Here is a 21,433-nt window from a genome sequence, read left to right as displayed (position 1 = left end):
GAGAGAAATAAGAGACAAAATAGCAAGAGACATAAGAAAACAAAAAGATGTATAAAACTGAGGCCTAGATCTTGGGGTGCAATTCTGGAGGGGTGTGCAAGCATAGATTAGATGGGTTAGCCTACTTTAAAATCTTTATTACAGCTGTTGTTTTATTTGAATTGTTGCCAGTGCACTTTCTTACACTCCTCTCTTCTGACCTTTATGGAACAGCAGTACTTTGCTGATCCTATTGATGCTTTGTGCAATCAGGTCCCTGTGCGCTGTTAGAGCAGCCTAAGGACTGCTGTAATTTATGCCAGCTGTATTGGCCACAAGATGCTATAAAAGTACATCCATGCCCCTTTTTTCTCTTACACTGAGGTAGAGTAAGAGCCTCTATGTTGATTCTGCACCACTGGTCTTCATCCTCACTGGGCTAGTTAGAATAGTTTTAGTGCCAAATTATTCTAGCGATGCCATGCATTCTAATTGGAGCACAATTCCCCCCCAAAATATGGGCTGATATGAACATAGAAGGCTTGAGTGCCAACAAGAACTAAAAATCTCAGAATCCTAATGTAGAAAGACCCTTTACCACTGGTGGCTATTTTAGAAAATAAAATCCGTGTGTTGCTGGTTTTGGATATCAGTGGTGAAAACGATTGTGCCTCAGCAAAGAACACTGTGCACGTCTCTCTGAATTTACGAGTACACAGGGGGCATCACACCCACTGCTGCACTAATGCAAAAAGGGTGCAGTATAAGATGTATTCATAAAAGGTGCTGATACCCGACCTCCTTCTACAGCAAGGGACAAGTCTTTGAAGTGAACAGCAATATAAACAGTAGTCAATAAATGTGGGATCAGAACTCACTATTCAAAATTCACCTTCCTCTCAAATAAAATTTGAATCGGGAGCATCTTTTGCTCTTGAATTTGTTGGAAATTTGAGCCTTGCCTGATGTGGTGGTGCAATGGAATAGAAAGCCTGATTCAGCAGATATGCTGAATGTTCAGCATAACTGGGCACACACTTCATAGCTCTTTGTTTTTTCTTGTAAGAGAATTTAAAATAAAAAGAGAACGTTTGTTGTTAAAATAGTTCAAAATTAGATGGTGAATGCTGACAGAGCAGAACTAATTCCTGCTGATGAATAAAAACATGGAATGCTTAAATCTTGAAAACTGTGTTTTGTTAAAATATTATTTTTTGAAGGGAAGAAGGATGGTTATGACTCTGCTTTCAGATAAGGTGAAGAGGTTCAGAAAGAATAAGTTCTGTTTTCTTGGTTTCGACCCTAACCCAGCTTCCTCTAAAACCAGGTGAATTTTATGTTGATGTTAATGGCATTTGGATGAGGGCCCTTGGTTACTGGCCTGGGGTTCAGGTAACTGGTAGCAGGGAAGATCTATATATATTTTAAATTGTTTTATTACCATGAACAGTGCCCTCAGCACATAGACAGCTGGGAACTTCATCATTACGAAGAAAATAATTTGAGGCAGAATAAAACGAGGAAGGAAGGGGAAGAATTGGATACACCCAACACCACCCTCCCCATAGCGCATGTGCCAAACAAATCATTTACTAGCCTCTCTCCCCCCAGCAGAAGTTTGATCTGTCCCTTTTCAATCAATATGCAAATGAGGGGTGTGAGGATTGTTTGTACAGCCCCCACCTCGCCTGGATATTAACCGTGGCTGATGAGAGTCAGTTTCCCTCAGCTCATCAGGAAACTTCAGCCAGCGGGGGAAGCGTGTTACTGTGTGTCGCGGTAGCAGCAAGGCGCTGGCAGCGGGGGAGCCCGGCGCGGAGCAGGGTTGCTGCTGCGCTAGCGGGAGCGGGAGGCTGCGGGCTTTAGTCCCGTATGTGCGAGCGGCAGCTGAAGAGCCAGCCCGCCCCCGCGCAGCCAGCGGCGCTGGGGGAGCAGCACCGACCCCGCGGGCTGCACTGTCGCTAGGGCGGCAGCTGGGCGAGGCGAGCGCGGTGGCCGAGGGAGCAGAGCGGCTGCTCCGGTAACCAAGGAGCCGACCCAGACACACGCCAGCGCCGCTCCCTTCTCCTCCCGCCTGCCCCGCTCCGGCCAGTCCCTCGCCTCAGCCGCTGCCTGAGGGCAGCCGCGCTCCGCCCCGCCCGGCGCGCCCCCATTACCTGAGTTGGCTCCGTCCCTGGGACTTGGGCTTTCGTCTCCCCCTGCGGGGGCCCTTCCCGCTCCCACCGCCTGAGAGCCCCGCGCCTGCGGGAGGGTGAGCCGGGCCCCCGCCTCGGCAGCTCGGCTCCTGATGGCGGCGCATCAGCAAACCAGGATCCAAGCCTACCTGGAGAAGAACAGGATCGGGCCCCTGTTCGAGGTGAGGCGGGGAGGGGGGCGCGAAGGCGAGGGGATGGGTTGGGCTGCCGGGGCACAGCAGGTGCGAGCTCGTGTGTGACCCACCCGTGAAACGTCACGCGATTCCACGGGCTGCAGGCGCGCGCCTTGCGCCCCCTCCCCCATGCCCCTTTCCCCCTCCACGGCACCTGCACCCTCACACGCCTGGCCCTGCTCTCCCCGACACGCAGGGGACGCCGCCGCCTCACGCGCAGGGATTCCCCCGCACGCAGAGCGCACGCCCCCAGATTGGCCACAGCCGGGGGAAGCCCCCCGGGTTCCGCAGCCCTTGGGGCGTGAGTGAGGTGAGCAGCGTGGGCAGCCGCCCTGGTTTGTGTGTGAACTGAGTGGGAAAGCGTCCCGTGCGTTGCTAGGGCGAGGGGAGAGCAAGTGACTTTGCCCCGCCCGGCCTGAGAGGCGTCCCTGTCATTTCCATGGGAGCGCTGGGCAGGACTCCCGAAGGCTCGCTGGGCAGCGGCCAACGCGACCTGTGCTGACAGTCACACACACACACACAGCCGCCACATGGGAATACTTCCCTGGGCGTCCCTGTGGTTCAGGGCGAAACATACAGGCTATGGGAAGACCTAGGGGAGGCAGGAGAATGGAACAACTCCTTCTGATGGGTTAGAAAGAAATTCAGCATAGCGAGAAATGAATGTGTATTTACAGGGAAATCACCGCACTGGGCTGGGAACATAATACTTACAAAATCTGCCTACACCTATTGAAAGTCTTTAAGGAATAACATAGGTGCTGCCCCACCCCCTGGCTTGAAGTGGTTTCTATCATATACAGGGTTTACAGTTTGGTTCAATGGCTCTCAGCATCCTCCCTATACAAATTGTTCCAGCACCCCGAGAAATGATGTATTTTACATCTGTATTTGCAATAAAACACTTGGCCACAGGCTACATGCAGTATTTTGCTTTAATATGAACAAGATCTACAAAACCTAAGTGTGCGTATGATCATATATAGTACCATTGTGAGACGTACAACTCTGTTTTTCATTATTTTCCTTATCCTTTACCAATCTTAATACGTCTGATTCACCTATTCGTGTTCCTTACCTGGAAAAAAATAGTTTGATGAATTCTGTCTCTCCATGTTAGGAGGCAACTTCAAACCCTAATAAAAAAGGATTCAAATTTTGTTAGAAAACAAGTTGATATGGGTCAGTTGTTATATCTTACATGGACTAAGGCTGTTATGACAGAATACCTTGGTTCAGATTCAAGGAGGTGGATATTTTCATTCTTCAAATCTGTAATAAAAACTCTATTTTTTAAAAAAAATTCAAAGTAGATACTAAGGAATAGACCAATTTTAAGTATTTCTAGATATTTTTATCAAAACCAAACTTCCCCTTTTTGATGTTAATGAAATGTTAGATTTTTATAAACATGGTTGCTTGGCAACTATCATGAAAAAATGACTAATTTGTCTCCTCTTTTGACTTTTCACTAATAGACCTGCCTTTTGTATACTAAAATAAAAAAAAACAAAACACCCTACCTGATATCAACTTGTTTTCTAGTCCATAAAATAAGTGTGTGCCTTTTTACCCAAAGAGGCTCCTGGCACTTCACCTAGATAAAGCCTGGCTGCTCCTGTTTTATGCGGGTGATGTGAATTTCATAGAAGCATAGGACTTGAAGGGATCTTGAGAGGTCTAGTCCAGTCCCCTGCACTCAAGGCAGGACTAAGTATTATCTCTAGACCATCCCTGACAGGTGTTTGTTTAACCTGCTCTTAAAAATCTCCAATGACAGAGATTCAAAAACCTTTCTAAGCAATTTATTACAGTACTTAATCACCCTGACAGGAAGTTTTTCCTAATGTGCAACCTAAGCCACCCTTGCTGCAATTTAAGCCCATTTCTTTTTGTCCTGTCCTGAAAGGTTAACAAGAATAGTTTTTCTCCCCCCTCCTTGTAACAACCTTTTATGTACTCAAAAACTGTTGTTATATTCCCCCTCAGTCTTCTCTTCTCCAGACTAAACAAACCTCATTTTTTTTTCAATCTTCTCTCATAGGTCATGTTTTCTAGACGTTTAATCATTTTTGTTGCTGTTCACTGGACTTTGCTCAGTGGAAATGTCCATTTTTCCTAGTTTGATCCTGACATCCTTAGTCAAGGAAAGCACCTTTGAAGTCAGTGGGAATTTGTCTTGCTCAAAGACCACAGGATCAAGCTAATAATGTAACTACGCTTGTTATATAGAAAGATACAGTATATTGGGAGCACAATGTACACACAATCAGTTAAATTGAATAATATTTTATAGTTTGTCATGCCTACAGGTTTTGCCGTAGTATAAAATGAAACAGATACTTGGGTTTCAGTGAAAGGTGGATAAAATCCTCTTCATATTCTTTTTGGCTTCTTTATCCCATTTCATAGAATATCAGGGTTGGAAGGGACCTCAGGAGGTCATCTAGTCCAACCCCCTCCTCAAAGCAGGACCAATTCCCAACTAAATCATCCCAGCCAGGGCTTCATCAAGCCTGACCTTAAAAACCTCTAAGGAAGGAGATTCCACCACCACCTCCCTAGGTAACCCATTCCAGTGCTTCACCACCCTCTGAGGGAAAAAGTTTTTCCTAATATCCAACCTAAACCTCCCCCACTGCAACTTGAGACCATTACTCCTTGTTCTGTCATCTGCTACCACTGAGAACAGTCTAGATCCACCCTCTTTGGAACCCCCTTTCAGGTAGTTGAAAGCAGCTATCAAATACCCCTTCATTCTTCTCTTCTGCAGACTAAACAATCCCAGTTCCCTCAGCCTCTCCTCATAAGTCATGTGCTTCAGACCCCTAATCATTTTTGTTGCCCTCCGCTGGACTCTTTCCAATTTTGCCACATCCTTCTTGTAGTGCCCAAAACTGGACACAGTATTCCAGATGAGGCCTCACCAGTGCCAAATAGAGGGGAATGATCACATCCCTCGATCTGCTGGCAATGCCCCTACTTATACAGCCCAAAATGCCATTAGCCTTCTTGGCAACAAGGGCACACTGTTGACTCATATCCAGCTTCTTGTCCACTGTAACCCCTAGGTCCTTTTCTGCAGAATTGCTCCCTAGCCACTCGGTCCCTAGTCTGTAACAGTGCATGGGATTCTTTCATCCTAAGTGCAGGACTCTGCACTTGTCCTTGTTGAACCACATCAGATTTCTTTTGGCCCAATCCTTTAATTTGTCTAGGTCCCTCTGTATCCTATCCCTACCCTCCAGCGTATCTACCTCTCCTCCCAGTTTAGTGTCACCTGCAAACTTGCTGAGGGTGCAATCCACGCCATCCTCCAGATCATTAATGAAGATATTGAACAAAACCTGCCCCAGTACCGACCCTTGGGGCACTCTGCTGCCAACTAGACATGGAGCCATTTCCATTCCTGATGCTAATTAGTCACCAGTTGGCATGGACAATTGTCCTTTGCAATGTGTACAAACTCCATGGTGCCCAGTCAGTACAGGGTGAAGTTAGATGGAGCTCAGTAAAGGTTATATTTGGTCAGCAGGTCATGGCTATTACTGTCAAACTACCACTATACATGGTTCAAGGCAGAAGCTTTAAGGAAGTGCCTAAGTATTGCTGATTAATAGTGAGTGAATGGAAGGGTGCCACAGGGAATGGGCAGAGAAATAGTGAATTGAAGTGAGGAAAGCCAGGGATGGAAGAGAATAAATAGAATCGTGTCCAACTATGTAGATAAATGAACAGTACTCGTAGAAAACAGGATTTTGAATTCCAGACACAATCATACTGGCATAATAAGCTGATGTCTGAAATGCCAAACCATATTTTTTTAATGACCAGTAGTTCCCTTACATGTTAGTCTGGGTGGTTGAAGCTGTTGGTCAGTGCATGGTTTGTCCTGCCAAAGGTGCCAATTACTTACACTGTCATACACAAAACCGTAACTGTCCTCCTTTCTGTCCTGTATTATCCTGTACCTGTTGCCTCCATTTCTGCCCATTATTCTCCCTATTGTACTGTATTAGTAGTGGCCAGATCTGAACACCAGCTCTTATGGTATTCAGCTTCAACAATAGCAACACATGGTATACATGGGGATCTGTAAAGTTGCAGTTGTTTGGGAAATCTACACTTATTTGTAATCCCAGGTTAGGAATTGTTGACCCTTGGGCCCCAACCTGGGGCTCCAGCATCCATACAGCATTATGTGGGCCATATCATTCATATAGATAGATAGATAGAGATATAGAGAGTCAGTCAGTCAGTCTAAAGCAAGAAGGGACCACCGGATCATCTAATCTGACCTCCAGGATATCACAGGCCCTCACGCCACCCAGCACCTACACACTAAATGCAGATTTCCTAGCAACCTCCCAAAATGTGGCCACTCTAGCCCTTTGTTTGTGGTGAAATGTGGGAAAACTTCGCTGTCCACCATGCTTGACTGTCCAGAGGACAAAAAAAGTCAGCTGGTAGATTGTGGAATACTCTCGTTGGACTCCCAGAGCATGAGTCCTGCGGGGCTGCGTCTACACCAGAAAACAGTACCTGAACCCTTGGGCCTGGATTGTCTCAGGCTCAGACCCTCCTCCCTGGTAACATGAGATCTTGGGTTAGCACCATTTGTGTGTGGACGGAAGGGGGAGCTAGACTCTGTTTAACAGGAATGTTGATTGTGGAAATATTTCTGCAAAAAACAGTGAAGCTTCACAGTGTGAACAGGACCTGTGTACATGTTGTGCATAAAGCTGGCTAGGCAATAATATTCTGAATCTGTACCCACTCATTTCTCTCCAATTGAAGTATTGACTCATTCTGAATTCCCAGGACCTAATTCTAAAGTTCCTTTCTCATGCAAGTAGTTCTCACTCATGCTAATAATCCTAATAAAGTCAAGCTCCTCTGAACACTTGGAAACCAGGACATTACTCTTTTAGGATCAAACTGCTCCTATTGAAGTAATTGGGCATTTAGCTATTAACTTGAATAGGAGCAGAAACAGTCCTTTAAAAAGAGATTGCAGCAGACCTATAACAGTTCTGAGACCTATCTAGTGACTTGAAGATTTTCTAATGTATAGAATTAAGGGTTGAAAAACTAATCTGTATGTTGTTATACAAACCAGAAAACAGTTAATTCCTTGGACTATTTTTTTTTTTTTTTAAAATGACTATACCTAAGATCTGGGCTCTGATCACTCTTATAAAGCAATAGTGGGCCCTGAATTTATGGTCTTAAGTTGACTTCAGGGACAGTTTTGCCTGAACAAAGGGCTGCAACATTAGGTTCACTTTGCCTAGAGTTAACTAAACTTGTCCATAATTAAATTTCTAGCCTCTGAAAAACAAATATTTTTTCAGTCTTTTTTTAAAATATGCTTTTAGTAACAGATGTGCAAACTACATTTTTCTTATCAAAGCTGTTGAGGGAACTTGTTTGATGTGTGTTCTAATTACTCAGTCAAGCTTTGTTGTTAGTTTGCATTTTTCTTTAGGTTTTAAAAGGGCTAGTTGAAAAACATAATATCAATGATTATTTCAATCCACTGTGTGTATCAGATGAATTATGTATGACACCATAAAAAGAATTATTTACAGAATCATAAAATGATGATCTTAACATTTATAAGTATATTTTATATATTACTTCACCTCCATTTATAGAACAGACCATCTCTAGACACATTTACATTAAAAACCGCAAATAATCAGCCAACCACCATTGGTTAAGAGAACCAAAATAACTGTCTTGCTAAATCAAAAATAACCCTAAACCTGAATCTACCCTTCAGAATATTGTTATTCATTGAACAGCTATTAGGCCAACAAAGGGAGCAGGCATGGTATAAGGCTGGAGTGAATTCCAGAGTTGTGGGCCATCTTCTGAGAATGGTGTGCCCTTAGTCCTTAAATGTACAAATCCAGGGACTGTTAACTTGAGCATCTCAGCTGTCAATGTATACTATCAAAAGATAGAGTGCAACTTTTAGGATATAAAAATCATACTGATTGATATAATAGTCTCCTAGAGATGCTTCTGTCTAGGCTCTTCAGAATTAGCCATAAAATTGAAACAAAAATAAATGATATCAGGACACATTCTGTTCCTGGGATGAAAAGTAGTGAATTCTGGGTCATGTGAATTTTAGACTGAGAAATGTTTAGTTTCAGACAGCTAGGTGGAGCCCTAGAAAGACAAAGTTCTTTCAGTACTTGTATTTCACAGGCAGAATTTTAGATTGCAGCATTCATAGGATTTATCATACTGGATCCGACCCGTGTAATTGATCTAGCTTGGTATTCCCTTTCTGAGAGTAGTTAGAGTACCAACCTGTCCATAGGAAGGTGGAAAAACCTTTATGATGGACTACTGTATTCCAGGGGTCAGTGTTTTCTTATCCGCACACAATTAGTGGTTGGTTTGTATGCTGAAACTTGAGGGTTTGTATCATATACAGTTTTATCCTATCTAATATACCTCCTGGATTTTGTTTCTGCTAAGTATGTCTAGCCCTCTTCTGGGATACATTTGTATATATTGATTATTAATGGGGACTATCCTAGGGCCCTGATCTTAGTATCTTTATACTTGCAAGAGTAAAAGCTACTCATAGATAGCGTAGTCCCATTGAAATCAGTAGGACTATTTACATGGGCAATGATTACTTATCTGTGAAAGGGTTGCCAGTTCAGTCCTCTATTAGCTTAGACCCATATCTTCAACAAAGTCCACTCATTTTGGGTGCCTCAGTTTTTGAGTGCCCAAACTGATTTTTCAGAAGTGCTGAGCTCCAAGAAATCCAACTGAAATCAACTGGAACTTCATTTTTGGGTGTGCAGAGACTACGTGTGATAGTATTCAGACTTGCATCCAGGCATCTGAGTTTGTAGAAACATATGCTGTCAGGTATAATTTTGAAAATGTGACTCCCACGCTTCTATACACTCTTATTATTTAGAACTACATTATGCTCCCAGTGTAAAGTATGAGGTGGAGACTCACTGACTTAGGGAATGTCTTCCTAAACCCCCAATGCTTATGGAGGAGTGGGACCACTAGTACACTTCCTTTTGGGACACTAGGTGCCCCGGGGAGTAGAGATGGAACATTTCCTTCACTGGGACTGCAGTTATGCCTCATACTTACACAGACTGCACGTGGTAGGGTACAGGGGATGGTTCTTTGCATATTGTTTCCATTACGCACCCATGTAAAGATCAGGCAGAATCTGGCTCCGAGTGAGAGCTAAATTTTCGTATACCATTGCTGAAGTTGTACACTCTCCGGCCTTGGGTACAAATATGTATGGATGAATGAACAATCAGGTAATTGAACTTGCGCTAACTCCATATTTGCTCTCTTGAAACAGGTAATTATGTGTGCAAATTGGCCACACTGCCTGTGCTTAACTACCTATTTGCATGTGTAAGTGTGGGTTTCCTTTGCACAGTGGGTGTATACACAGTTTTTATTGGCACAGTTTAAGTGGTCATTTAAAAATATTTTTGGCCCTGAATATTTGGCCCTGAATATTAGAGATATAGTGCAGGTCCAGAAAAGAACACTTGTGTGCCTCAGTAGTGCAGATCTGTACATCCTGACTGATACATAATGAAAAGAGACATTCCTCAAAAGTCATAAATGGTGGTATAATTTTCTGTTACCATGCTCCTGTGGGTTCCTCTGGTAGCTTTGATATCACAGTGGAACAGGAACCAGATAGTGCAACTTCAGGGAGGCTAAAATAAGGTGGGAAAGGTGTATTAAAATAATTTAGAAGTAGAACGCAGGGTTGCCTTTTTATATTTAAAATCTTAGCAAAGTATATTTAAGACAAAACAAAGAAGTCTGAAAAAAGAAATTAAGGACAAAACCCCCTTTTTGTTAAAAATGTTTGACATTACTGAAAGCATTGCTCTTACTCCTTTTAGGTAGCTGCTACAAATTTACCCATAATGTTTTATATCTGATGCTGACTTTGATTTGAAAGTGTAGTTTTCAAATAGCTTCTTGACCCAAATGAAGAATTGTAAATTGCATTTCAAGAGGTGTGTGTGTGTGTGTGTGTGTGTGTGTGTGTGTGTGTGTGTGTGTGTGTGTGTGTGTGTGTGTGTGTGTGTGAAGGGTAGCACAGCAAAATTAAGCCTCGCCTAAAACAAAAGTTACAAAGTATCTTTTTGTTATGTTAACAAGAACGTTCATAAGTGAGGTTAATTTTTTGTGTGTATGACGGGAAGCTCAGCTAGTTCATAATAAAAATTGAACATACAGAATTCACAACTACTGAAACAAAGTGGGGGTTTTAGGATTGTGAGCATGTTTGAATAAGTTCATATGTCCATCCTTGGGGCTTTCAGTGACTCTCGTAACACATGAAAATATGCTGTTGGTTTTTTTGGAAGCAGTGAAAAACATATTTTTAAATTGTGAGACTGAATATTTCTATTTCTATCGGATAGTGCTTGTATAACTATTTTATATATTACTATTTTATTTTTATATAGCACCTTTCAACTGATGAGCTGAAAACACTTTAGAAAATACTGATTTAAGCCTGACAACATCAATCTAAATTTGTTAATCATCATTCCCCCATATTTTGCCTTGCTTTTCCCACACAGTCTCCAAATTTCTCTGCTCCTACTTTTCCAGCTCCTTTAAAGCAGTGGCTCTCAACCTTTCCAGACTACTGTATCCCTTTCAGGAGTCGGATTTGTCTTGCGTATCCCCAAGTTTCACCTCACTTAAAAACTACTTGCTTACAAAATCAGACCTAAAAATACAAAAGTGTCACAGCACAGTTATTGAAAAATTGCTTACTACTTTTGTCTGTATGAAATTTTAGTTTGTACCGACTTCGCTAGTGCTTTTTTAGTAGCCTGTTGTAAAACTAGGCAAGTATCTAGATGAGTTGATGTACCCCCCTGGAAGACTTCTGAGTACCCCCAGTGGTACACATACCCCTGGTTGAGAACCACTGTGCTACAGTCTTCTGCACCCCATATTCCCTTTCAATCCCTCAGATTTCCTTTCTGCACCCCTCAGTTTCCTCTTGCCCCCACTTTTTCCTGCGCTCTCTTAGTATCCCTATAGACTGAAAGGGAAATGTGGGCCATCTTTACTGAGGGTAACCTATGGTTTCAGACTCATTGAAAGCAGTTGAAGCATTTGATATAAAGACAGAAATTCCTGAGTTTCATTCCAGGATTTAGACAATCATGAAAACTGTATTTTAAAAATGACCCTCCCCACCCCACCCCAAATCACTCAGAAAACTTCCAAATTCAATGAGGTTTGCAATTATACTATATGGAAACATGTTTAAATCATTTGTGAGCCCTGCAGTAGTGCTTACTGTATTCTCTGTGTTAGAAGCCATTAGAATAGTAGTGAGTATGTAGCTAGGAGTTGCATGTTGTATATATTCAGTAAACACTATTATTTGTACCCCACTATGCCCAGGTGGTTCCTTTGTGTTACATTTGTTATGTGAAGAGCAAAAGACACAACAGTGATAAAACTGCAAGAAGTGGCAATTCTATCTTCTGCCTTAACTGCTATTACATGGTTATGTCTGCTTTTACTTTTTCTTCCCCTCTGGGGGCATTGCAGGCTGCTTCTTTCAGCCTCTTAGCAGAGTGAGAGGGCAAGTAGTGTGGTGCCAAAGGTACCTAATCTCTACCATTTGGTCAAAAGTTCAATTTCCAGCTCTGCTACCCATCCTTCCCTGTTGGGTGTTTGGCTTTTGACTGGCAGGTAGGGTCAACCAGGCCTGGTTTCTGAGACTCCCTCTCCTCCTTTCCCCACCAGCCAATTAGGCTGCCTCCTTGCCTTCACCTCCTCTCTTCTCCTCCAATATGAGACCTAGAGGAAGCTGGGGGAGGAATGTATGACAAGGTAGGTACCTGATGGGAAGAAAAGTCAGAGGAAGGGAGAAGTAGCCACTGGACCCACATGTACTGAGCAAGGAGTCCAGCCCAATGTTTGTGTGAGGGATGGGTGGCAGTGGGGAGAACCGAACAACTTGGGGTGGGTTTCTAATGGATTTGGAGGACAATGGGGCACATTAATACAGTGAAGATGAAGGGGAGGATTGACGGAATATGGGGCAATTGAGGCAATGTTGGAAACATTTTTTTGCAAGTCTCTTGATGTTTAGTGTTTTTTTTTTTTTTTTCTTAAAGCCCGGCTCCTGGAGTCAAGGGATTACATCAGAATTCCAGCTTTCTTTTTTTAAGTAACTTTCTAGCCCTTATAGTTGCTGGGAAAAGCTGGAACTGAGTGTACTCTAAAGGCTCAAAAAACCGAAAGGCAACCTGTGATGATTCCAGTATTTTTTGTGTGAGGGCTCACTCATGATTATTTGTAATGCTTGTGGTTGGCAATACTGGGGGGCGGGGGAGGGGAGACAGTGATGGTTGTGAGGGGTTTGTGTCTAGTGACGAGCCCACTTCAGGACTTTAAAATTTACATGCAGGATTTTTTCCCTTTTTAACAAATTTATTTATTTTTGCTGCACAAATGCAGGCAGGTCTGCCCTGTTGTGTTATCAGCTGCATTCTTCCTAAAAGTCTACAATAATGTAGTCTACAGTAATGGGGGAAACTTGGTGGTCAGATCTTGGGGATGAGTGGTGTGACATCTGGAGCAATCTTAGGGGAAGAATCTCTGGAAGCAATCATGGATGAGTGAGTAGAAGAAACAAATTTGAAGAGGCAAATTCTGTGATACAAGGGGAATCTGCTTGGGGGTGAGGGGGAGGAACCACCTGGGGATCAAATCTGGCAGAGGAGAGAGAGGATCAGTCTAGGTCTTGGGTCAAAAGAGGAAGGATGACTCACAGGGCTAGACTTTGACATGCATGAATGTGGATGTATAAGGCAGGAGGAAAGTGAAAAGATCCTTTCCTTCCTCTGCCACAATGCAAGGGTCAAGAATAATTGCAATCCTTGTACTCATTTGAGCACAAGAGCTGCACAAGTCAAACAGCATTAGTCATCCTGAAAGGATGAGTGATCATGGGAAACCATGCTGCATCTTCTTAAGGGGTTTTAAACCCCTTTTGTGGTAAGGAGTCCTGGAAGGTACTGTGTTTTGCTGAGTCACAGTTGCCTCCTAGTGCTCTGGCTTGGGCAATGTACCCAATTTATAGTACAGGTCTGTCACATCTTACGCGCATTTAACATGCGTGAATTCAGCTTTACGCGGTCGGCAAAAACAAAAAACAAAACAAAAAAAAAAGAGAAAAATAACAATTTAAATACTGTTCCTGTAGTGCGGGCGATTCTGCCTGCCATTACACTCAATGTAATTTTGACTATACGCGGTTTTCGCTTTACGCGCTGACCGCGGAACGTAACCCCAGCGTAAGATGAGACAGACCTGTAGTGCCTATAAGGCACCGTTCAGCCTAGTATGTAGAGGAGAACAGATTGGAAAGAGATTTGGGGAATAAGACACAGAATGTAAGCAAGAGGAGACTTACCAGTGCAGAGGAAAGAGAAGAGACATAAAGAAAAGGAAACAAGGTAACAAATAAAGAAACAAAATTATCACTTAACTTTTTACACAGATAATTTTTTCTGTGCTGTGAAGTAAAAATACTGAAAGAAAAGCGGAAAACAAGGAGAGGAAGAGAACCAGAAACAAATAAGAAACTCGAGAGAGCATTATTTTTCTTCTGATTCCCAATAATATTCTGATTCCCAATACTAGGAAAAAGATTAAAAGGAAGGAGTTAGCCAAAATAAGGAGGAACTCAAAATTAGTTTGGAGGAATACTGAAGAAAAGTATAGGGGAATTAAAAAGGAGACCAAGGAGGGTGGGGGGGGGGGAGCAAATGGAGTCTACTGGATTGAGAATCAGGAGACCTGACTTCTATTCCTGGCTCTGCCACTGATGTCCTGCTGTGTGTGGCTTGAGCATGCCGCTCTACTTCTCTGTGCTTCTATTTCCTTTCCAAACCACTTGTGTGTCTTTTCTACTTAGATTGCACGCTCTTCTGTCCCTCACTATGTGTTTGTACAGTTCCTACCACAATGGAGTCTGATTTTAGTTGGGCCTTTGGGCACTATTGCAGGGTGGATTGGTTTAAATCAAAGCAATTTAAATCACTGATTTTAATCATGATTTCAATCGGCAAGCAGCAAACCTTGATTTAAATAATTGATTTTAATCATATTTTGCATTTGTACTTTTTTACTTGTTTTCCTAAATAAAAGGTGATTCTCATTGGTTGCTAACCATTAAAATGTGTTCATTTGCAACTAAATATAGCCTTTATACTAAATTTGGTGTTGCTTTTTGCCAATGAAGAGGATACACTATACCTACATACATTTATTTAAGTAATTCTATAGCTTAATTTACATTTATTCAGATCCTTAATATTTACACTTTTTGATTATGTTAGAAAATGGTGAATGATGCAGTTCTTATTTACTAGATGATTAATTTTTACTTGTGGTTTGTGGCAAGCTGTACTTGGATGGAAATTCAAATTCAATGTAAATGAACAAAACCAGCCTTTTATTTATTTTTATTAAATGTCCTTAAATATGCTGGATACATAAGAAAATATTTCTCAAAACGTGTTTAATTTTAAAACCGATTTATTAAACAAAGGAAGATATTATCTGTAGTTAGTGAATTGAGATGATTGTTCTGGTCACCATGTCCTTTAATATTTTAGAACTAGTAGATCTCCTCTTCTCACACTTAGTTTTTATTCCTAGATTGGAAGAGGCAAAACAAACTTTTTTCTGCTTTTCAAACTTTTCAACTCCCAATTGGTTTCTTAACTTTTAAATGAATTAGTTATTGAACTGAACTAGTTGAATAAACTAAAATTAAGAAAATCTATTCTGTCTGAACCTGCAGAATAGGCTACTGCTGTCAAAAGTTGGTTTAGTACTTCAGACTCTGGATCCAAGTGCTCAGCCAGTGACTTCCAGCAGTTCAATGGTTTGACTTTCTTTAAAACTTGGCATCAAATATGTACTTCTTAATAATTTTTGTATTTTAATTTAAACAATTTGAATAGATTATTGGTTTAGACCTTAACATAAGTTGTCATAATTCCAAATGTAATTTTAAATAGGTTTATTTTCTAAAAATAAACCTATATTTAATTTAAATTTTAAAAAATCCAATTTAAGTTAAAAAAAAAAATCTGTTTTATTTTATATTTTTGAAGCATTGATTTTATCCACCATTAACTATAGTAATACAAGCAAAGAACAGGAGGCACATCAAGTTTTGAAAATACTGTAATCCTGTTTAAGTGGTATCAAACGTTTGCGATATTTTTTTCCCCACTTTGTCTGCCACAATGGCTGGTTAGGATTGGAGAGGCCTGGAGGCTGCAATTTGATCCACGTGAGCTAGGGTTGCCAGGCATCTGGTTTTCGACCAGAACACCTGGTCGAAAAGGGACCCTGGTGGCTCTGGTCAGCACCGCAGACTGGGCCATTAAAAGTCCGGTTGGCGGCACAGCGGGGCTAATGCAGGCTCTCTACTTGTCCAGGCTCCGTGCAGCTCCCGGAAGCAGCCAGAATGTCCCTGTGGCTCCTAGGCGGAGGGGCGATCAGGGAAGCTCTGCATGCTGCCCCCGCTCCTCAGTGCCAGCTCCGCAGCTCCTGTTGGCCGGGAACTGCGGCCAATGGGAGCTGCAGGGGTGGCGCCTGCAGGCGCAGGCAGCATGCAGGGCCATCTGGCCCCTCCACCTAGTGGCAGCCACTTCTGGGAGCTGCGCGGAGCTAGGGCATGCAGGGAGCCTCACTGCGCTGCTGACTGGGAGCCGCCTAAGGTAAGCACTGCCAGGCCAGAGCCCGCACCCCTACCCCAGTTCAGAACCCCCTCCTTCACCCTAACTCAGTCCTGAGCCTGAGCCCCCTCCTCCCTGGCCCCATCCCAGACCCCACACCCCCAGCTGGAGCCCTCACCCCCTCCCATACCCCAACCCTTTGCCCCAGCCCTGAGCACCCTCCTGGACCCAAACTCCCTTCTGGAGCCCGCACCCGGCACCCCCTCCTGCACCTCAACCCCTCACCCCTTCCCTGAGCCCCCTCCTGCACTCCAAACCACTTGTCCCTGGCCCTACCGCAGAGTCTGCACCCCAACCCCCTGTCCCAGCCCTGAGCTCCATCCTGCACTCCAAACCACTCGTCCCTGGCCCTACCGCAGAGTCTGCACCCCAACCCCCTGTCCCAGCCCTGAGCTCCATCCTGCACTCCGAATCCCTCAGCCCCAGTCTGGAGCCCCCTCCCGCACCCCAACCCCCTGCCCCAGCCCAGTGAAAGTGAGTGAGGGTGGGGGAAAGCGAGCGATGGTGGGAGGGGGGATGGAGTGAGTGCGGACAGGGCCTCGGGGAAGGGGTGGGGCAGGAGCCTTGGGGAAAGGCAGAGCAGGGGTGTTCGATTTTGTGCAATTAGAAAGTTAACAACCCTAATACGAGCAGATCTGCACCCACAAAGAACTCCACTGAAGTCAGTGGGGCTCTGCATACGTTCAGGGCCTGCCCATGTAGATCCAATTGTAGGATTAGGGCCTTAACTTGTAACTAGGTGGACTTGTCCTTCCTTTAAATACTAATCAAGTCATCAGAAAACTGTAAAGTATCATGGTCAGGGTTGGCAAGCTCAAAATATGAGCATTTTTTTCCTTATTGCCTGTGTAAAAAAGCAATACAGTATTTTGCATGTTTTTTCTTAAAAAAAGAGGGGAAAAATTGGAAAAGGAGTGCCAGCAGCATCTTGGCTCTTTTATTAAAAAAAAAAAACTTTCCAAAACTTTAATTCTTGGCAATGAAGAACTGACCTGACCCTATCCTGGAAGGATTAAGTGTCTCAGTAACTACTGTCCCTAACTACAGCCCCATGGTTCTACTTGCATGCATAGTTTCTCACATGCTTACGTTTTTGTGAATCAGCTCCTAAAACAGTCAATAAGTGTTTTTAAACACTCTACGTAATATTATGCCCATATCCTTTTAAGCATAGGACAATGCTGTATGTTTCAGGGTGTAGTTTTCTAAAGGACCTGTTCCTTTTATCTTTTTAAAACATAGCTTTTCCCTGGACCAGTTAGTCTCCCGTGTTGCTTAGTGAGGGCATATTGACTAAATAATCCATGACCTTTACATTGGGGGAGATTTTCAAAGCACAAAGGGCAATTGCGCCTTTGAAAATCTACCCTGTTGTGTTTAAATGCTGAAGTTGTTTTGTTTGGACTTGGAAGCGATTAAAAAAAATTCCTTGTGAGATGAACATTAGAGGGTTTTATGATATCCCCTTTTATAATTATCTTGATTGTTTTTTCATTTTTATTTTTTGCTGTCAGGAAAATACACACTTCTTAGTTTACATATTAATTACAAAGAGCCCTGCTTTCACAGGTTTTTTTCATCTTCATTATTGCGTATCTATTATATTTGAGTCCTAAAATATTAATAGTAATAATATTATAGTCCTATGTAACCTAGTTAACCTATAACTTATAAAGTAGAAAGTACATCCAGCTTATGTAAGCTGATATTTATTTAGCTCTCCCCATTATCTCAGACCTGCTTTACAGGGTGGCCCTGATATGATAAGTGTCAGTGTTAAGCCTGTTCAACCTCTGCAGTTGGCTTCTTAAAGGCCTCACAAAACTGTCATGCAACAACCCCTCATTCAAGTTGCATTTATGCAACTCAATTGCTGGCATATAACTATTTCCCAGTGAAGTTTGCAACCATGCCTTTAATATAAATTGCAGACGTGTTTTTTCAGATTGTCTGCTTAGGGCTTGTCTATCCAAACCGTTAGTGGGTGGCAAGCTGGGCACCCTGCTGCCATGCACTAAAAGTCCCCTATTGTGCTTTGATCTACCCCGCTTTGAAACATGCAATAAAGAACTTTTCGTGTGCGGCAACAGGATACACATAGACAATGCCTGTCAGGCTAGTGCAGGGTTGCACCGCAGCTTATTGTGCACTAATTGTTTGTATAGACAAGCCCCTGGGAGTTGATCTTGCAAAGATTTAGGCATACGAGTAACTTTCCTCATGTGACTTGTACCACTGGGACTTTCTTCATGTGAGTTGTCCCAGTGGTAATAAAGTTTCACACATGCTGAAAACTTTTGAGAATCACTAAATTTGAGTCTAAAGGCTTTGGGTGAAGTCCAAGATTTCATCTTTTGAGTCTAAAGAAGTAAGGAGGGGAGTCTAAAGGAGCAAGGAGAGAGGACTGTAGTAAGGAAAAGCAACTATTAGCAGGCATAAGATGGTAGAAGTTAAAGTAGGTCAACTCCTACTTTAACTTGCACCTTATACCTTTTTCTAGTTCCTTGGAATGTAAGGTACAACATCTTAGATTCCCTTTACATTTACACACTGGTGAGTGAAGGGAGTGAAACTGACCCCACCTCACATCTCTGAGTTTGGTTATCTGTTTCTGTCTTTTGAAACTGGTAGTGTGAAAATCAGTGCACTTCTGGTGTGTGGGTGTGTGTTTTGTAAGATCAGATTCCTCTATTACTGTTAGCTGGCAGGCCTATTGCATGAAAGTTAAATGATCTTTGGTTTCCTTTTATTCCAAAAGTCTTTCCATCAATGTGAAACTGGTAGTATTTTGGGGTTTTGGAGATACTGAAAGTTATACCTTTTGGGTTTCATTTCAGCTACATCAACTACAGATTCTGATGTAGTTTCCAGCTACCCTACTATAAAATGTAGGCAAACATATTTCAATTTGTGCCCTAGTTGGCCTCCACTACTAATATAGAGGACTACAGATCATCTTTTTCCTATTAAATTCCACTTATTCGATAAGTGTTGTAATGTTCTTCGACTATTTTAAGTTTGCATCTGGCTTAAAACTCTACCGTTTTGGTGGGCTGTGACTCTGCTGTAGGATTCTCGCTACTCAACCTAGGTAGAAGGTACAAAGTAGAGCAGGTTGGCTATTTTATGTTGAAATGACTTGTCGATACAAAATGCAGTTTTATGCAAAATTGAAACTTTCCAATTTTTCTATTGGTTTAACCCATTTGGTCAGTTTAACCGAAATTAAAATATTTTGAACTGATCCAACACTTTTTTTTGTTTCAAATCAGTTCATTATTAAACCTCATTTCCCTAAGATGATTTATTGCCTTGTGGTAGTTATAGTCCAGGTGTCTCATGCCCTCTGGCTGAGCTCCTTGGCTGCATTACATCTCCCATGATGCAACTTGGTTCTCCCCCTCCCCCCATGTCCAAGCCGTGTGGTGCAGCATGGGAGTCACACGTCTAGGGGTGCATCAGGAAGATGTAGTCTGCCCATGGAGCCAGGCCCATTTGAGGGAATGGGACATCAGGCATCTGAACTACAACTCCAATGAGGCACTATAGGGAGATGCAGGTTCATGTTGAACTGCTCAGAATTAAATGTCAAGTCAGTCCACCAAGCCAAAATGAAATATTTTGATTTGGGAATATCAAAATGTTGTTTGTTTTTGTTTTGTTTAAAAAATGCTGAAAGGAAATGTTTCTGAATAGAATTTTTTGGAACTTGTTCCACAAAAAATTTCAATATTAAACTTTTTGTCCCACTTCAGAACAAAAACAAGTTGAACTATTGGGCTTTCCTGTGGGATGGAAATTCCCATTTTTGCTCAGCTCTAGTGTAAAGCGTAATCTCTTAAAATTTTTTTCTGTTCCATGGGTATCTTGTAGTTATTTTTCTTATTCCTAGTCATTGAGCTAGACTCAGGGCTGGCTCCAGCATTTCTGCCGCCCCAAGCAAAAAAAAAAGCCGCGATCGGTGGCGGCAATTGGGGGGGGGGGGGAAAAAAAGAAGAAGCTGTGATTGGCGGCGGCAGTTCAGCGGCAGGTCCTTCACTCCTAGAGGGAGTGAGGGACCTGCCACCCCCGAATTGCCGCAGGTGCTGCCCCTCTCCCTTGGCCGCCCCAAGCACCTGCTTGTTAAGCTGGTGACTGGAGCCGGCCCTGGCTAGACTTAAGTAAGCACTTTCAATTGTTCACAAATTCAACCAAGTAAAACAACCAGTGGGAGTTCCAGTGTCCGGAACACAATGGAAAAATAACTTCTCTCTTTCTTGGCTGGTTCCTATTCCTCTTTTCTCTGATTTCCCTGTCCTCTCTGTTTCCTACCTCTTTCTCCCTTTCCACATGTTTTTCTCTTTCACTGTTCTCTATTTTTCTTCTTTCTTCTTCTGTTGCTTTTCGCTGGTCTTTTCTATTCTTCTCCCCCATCTTTGTTTTCTTGCTTTTCTTGTTCTTTATCTTTCATTTCCAATTTATCTGTCTTTTTTTCATGAATTTCTCTCTTTCCTGTTGCTGTATCTAACCTATCTGTTTTTACCTACCTTTTATCTTTTCCATTCCTTTTGTCCTCTCCCAAGGATTGCCACACCAATCATCTTGGTTCAGACCTCATTCTAATTGGGGAAAACCTTACAAAGCGAATTTGAAACTCTGATGGTTTTCCACATGGAGTTTCCATCACATGATGAGGCACTAGTGGGTGGGAAATGTCCCCTGCAGAAAAATCAGGATGTTCAGCCCCACAACCCGGCTTGTAGATTTTCCGAACTCTGCATGGATTTCAAGGGAACGGTTATCAGCTAATCTGTCAAAGGTCAAACAGCGAGAGGTTTAGTGTGATATGTTCTTCAGAAAGAAAGGCAGACACAGTCAGTGTCTATCTCATGGCTATCCCAAAGGAACTGCCTGTACACTCCGAGCTTGAGAGAGATTCCAAATAATATAGACAAGTAAACTTTTACTAACCCAACCTGTTCACCTGGATACCTTAAAGAGTTTTACTGTCTCAGCTCAGTACCGGGTTTACCATGGCGCCAGGCCCAGGCTCCAAAGGGGCCCCTGTCTGGCCTGCTCTTTTCTGCCCCCCGCTCTCTCCTCCGGATACCAGCATGGACTGGTGGGGGCCCTTCGGGGACGGGAACTGTCAGCGTTAGTGCACAGCTGATTTTGCATCCATTGGACTCACAGAAATCCCTCTCCGGTATCCCCCTCCACCACTGTGATCACCCCTTCGCTAGAGATGTGAAACTTGATTGACATATGTGATCGCTCTGATCAACAG

The 21,433-nt window shown here is 42.9% G+C and overlaps 1 protein-coding gene across 1 annotated transcript in view; it reads left to right on the top strand.

The window, feature by feature from the left end:
• The first annotated feature begins 2,266 nt into the window (after positions 1-2,266).
• The window catches only part of C2H8orf34 (chromosome 2 C8orf34 homolog), a 252,748-nt gene continuing 233,581 nt past the window's right edge, over positions 2,267-21,433 (top strand). The window contains exon 1 of the mRNA XM_065397933.1: positions 2,267-2,335. Coding sequence (XP_065254005.1) covers positions 2,267-2,335 — 69 coding nt within the window. The remainder of the gene's footprint in view (positions 2,336-21,433) is intronic.

The sequence above is a fragment of the Emys orbicularis genome, chromosome 2, assembly GCF_028017835.1.
Source record: "Emys orbicularis isolate rEmyOrb1 chromosome 2, rEmyOrb1.hap1, whole genome shotgun sequence".
In the NCBI taxonomy this organism is placed as follows: Eukaryota; Metazoa; Chordata; order Testudines; family Emydidae; genus Emys; species Emys orbicularis.
Note: the sequence above shows the minus strand (reverse complement) of the source record. Positions and strands in the feature narration are given on the sequence as shown.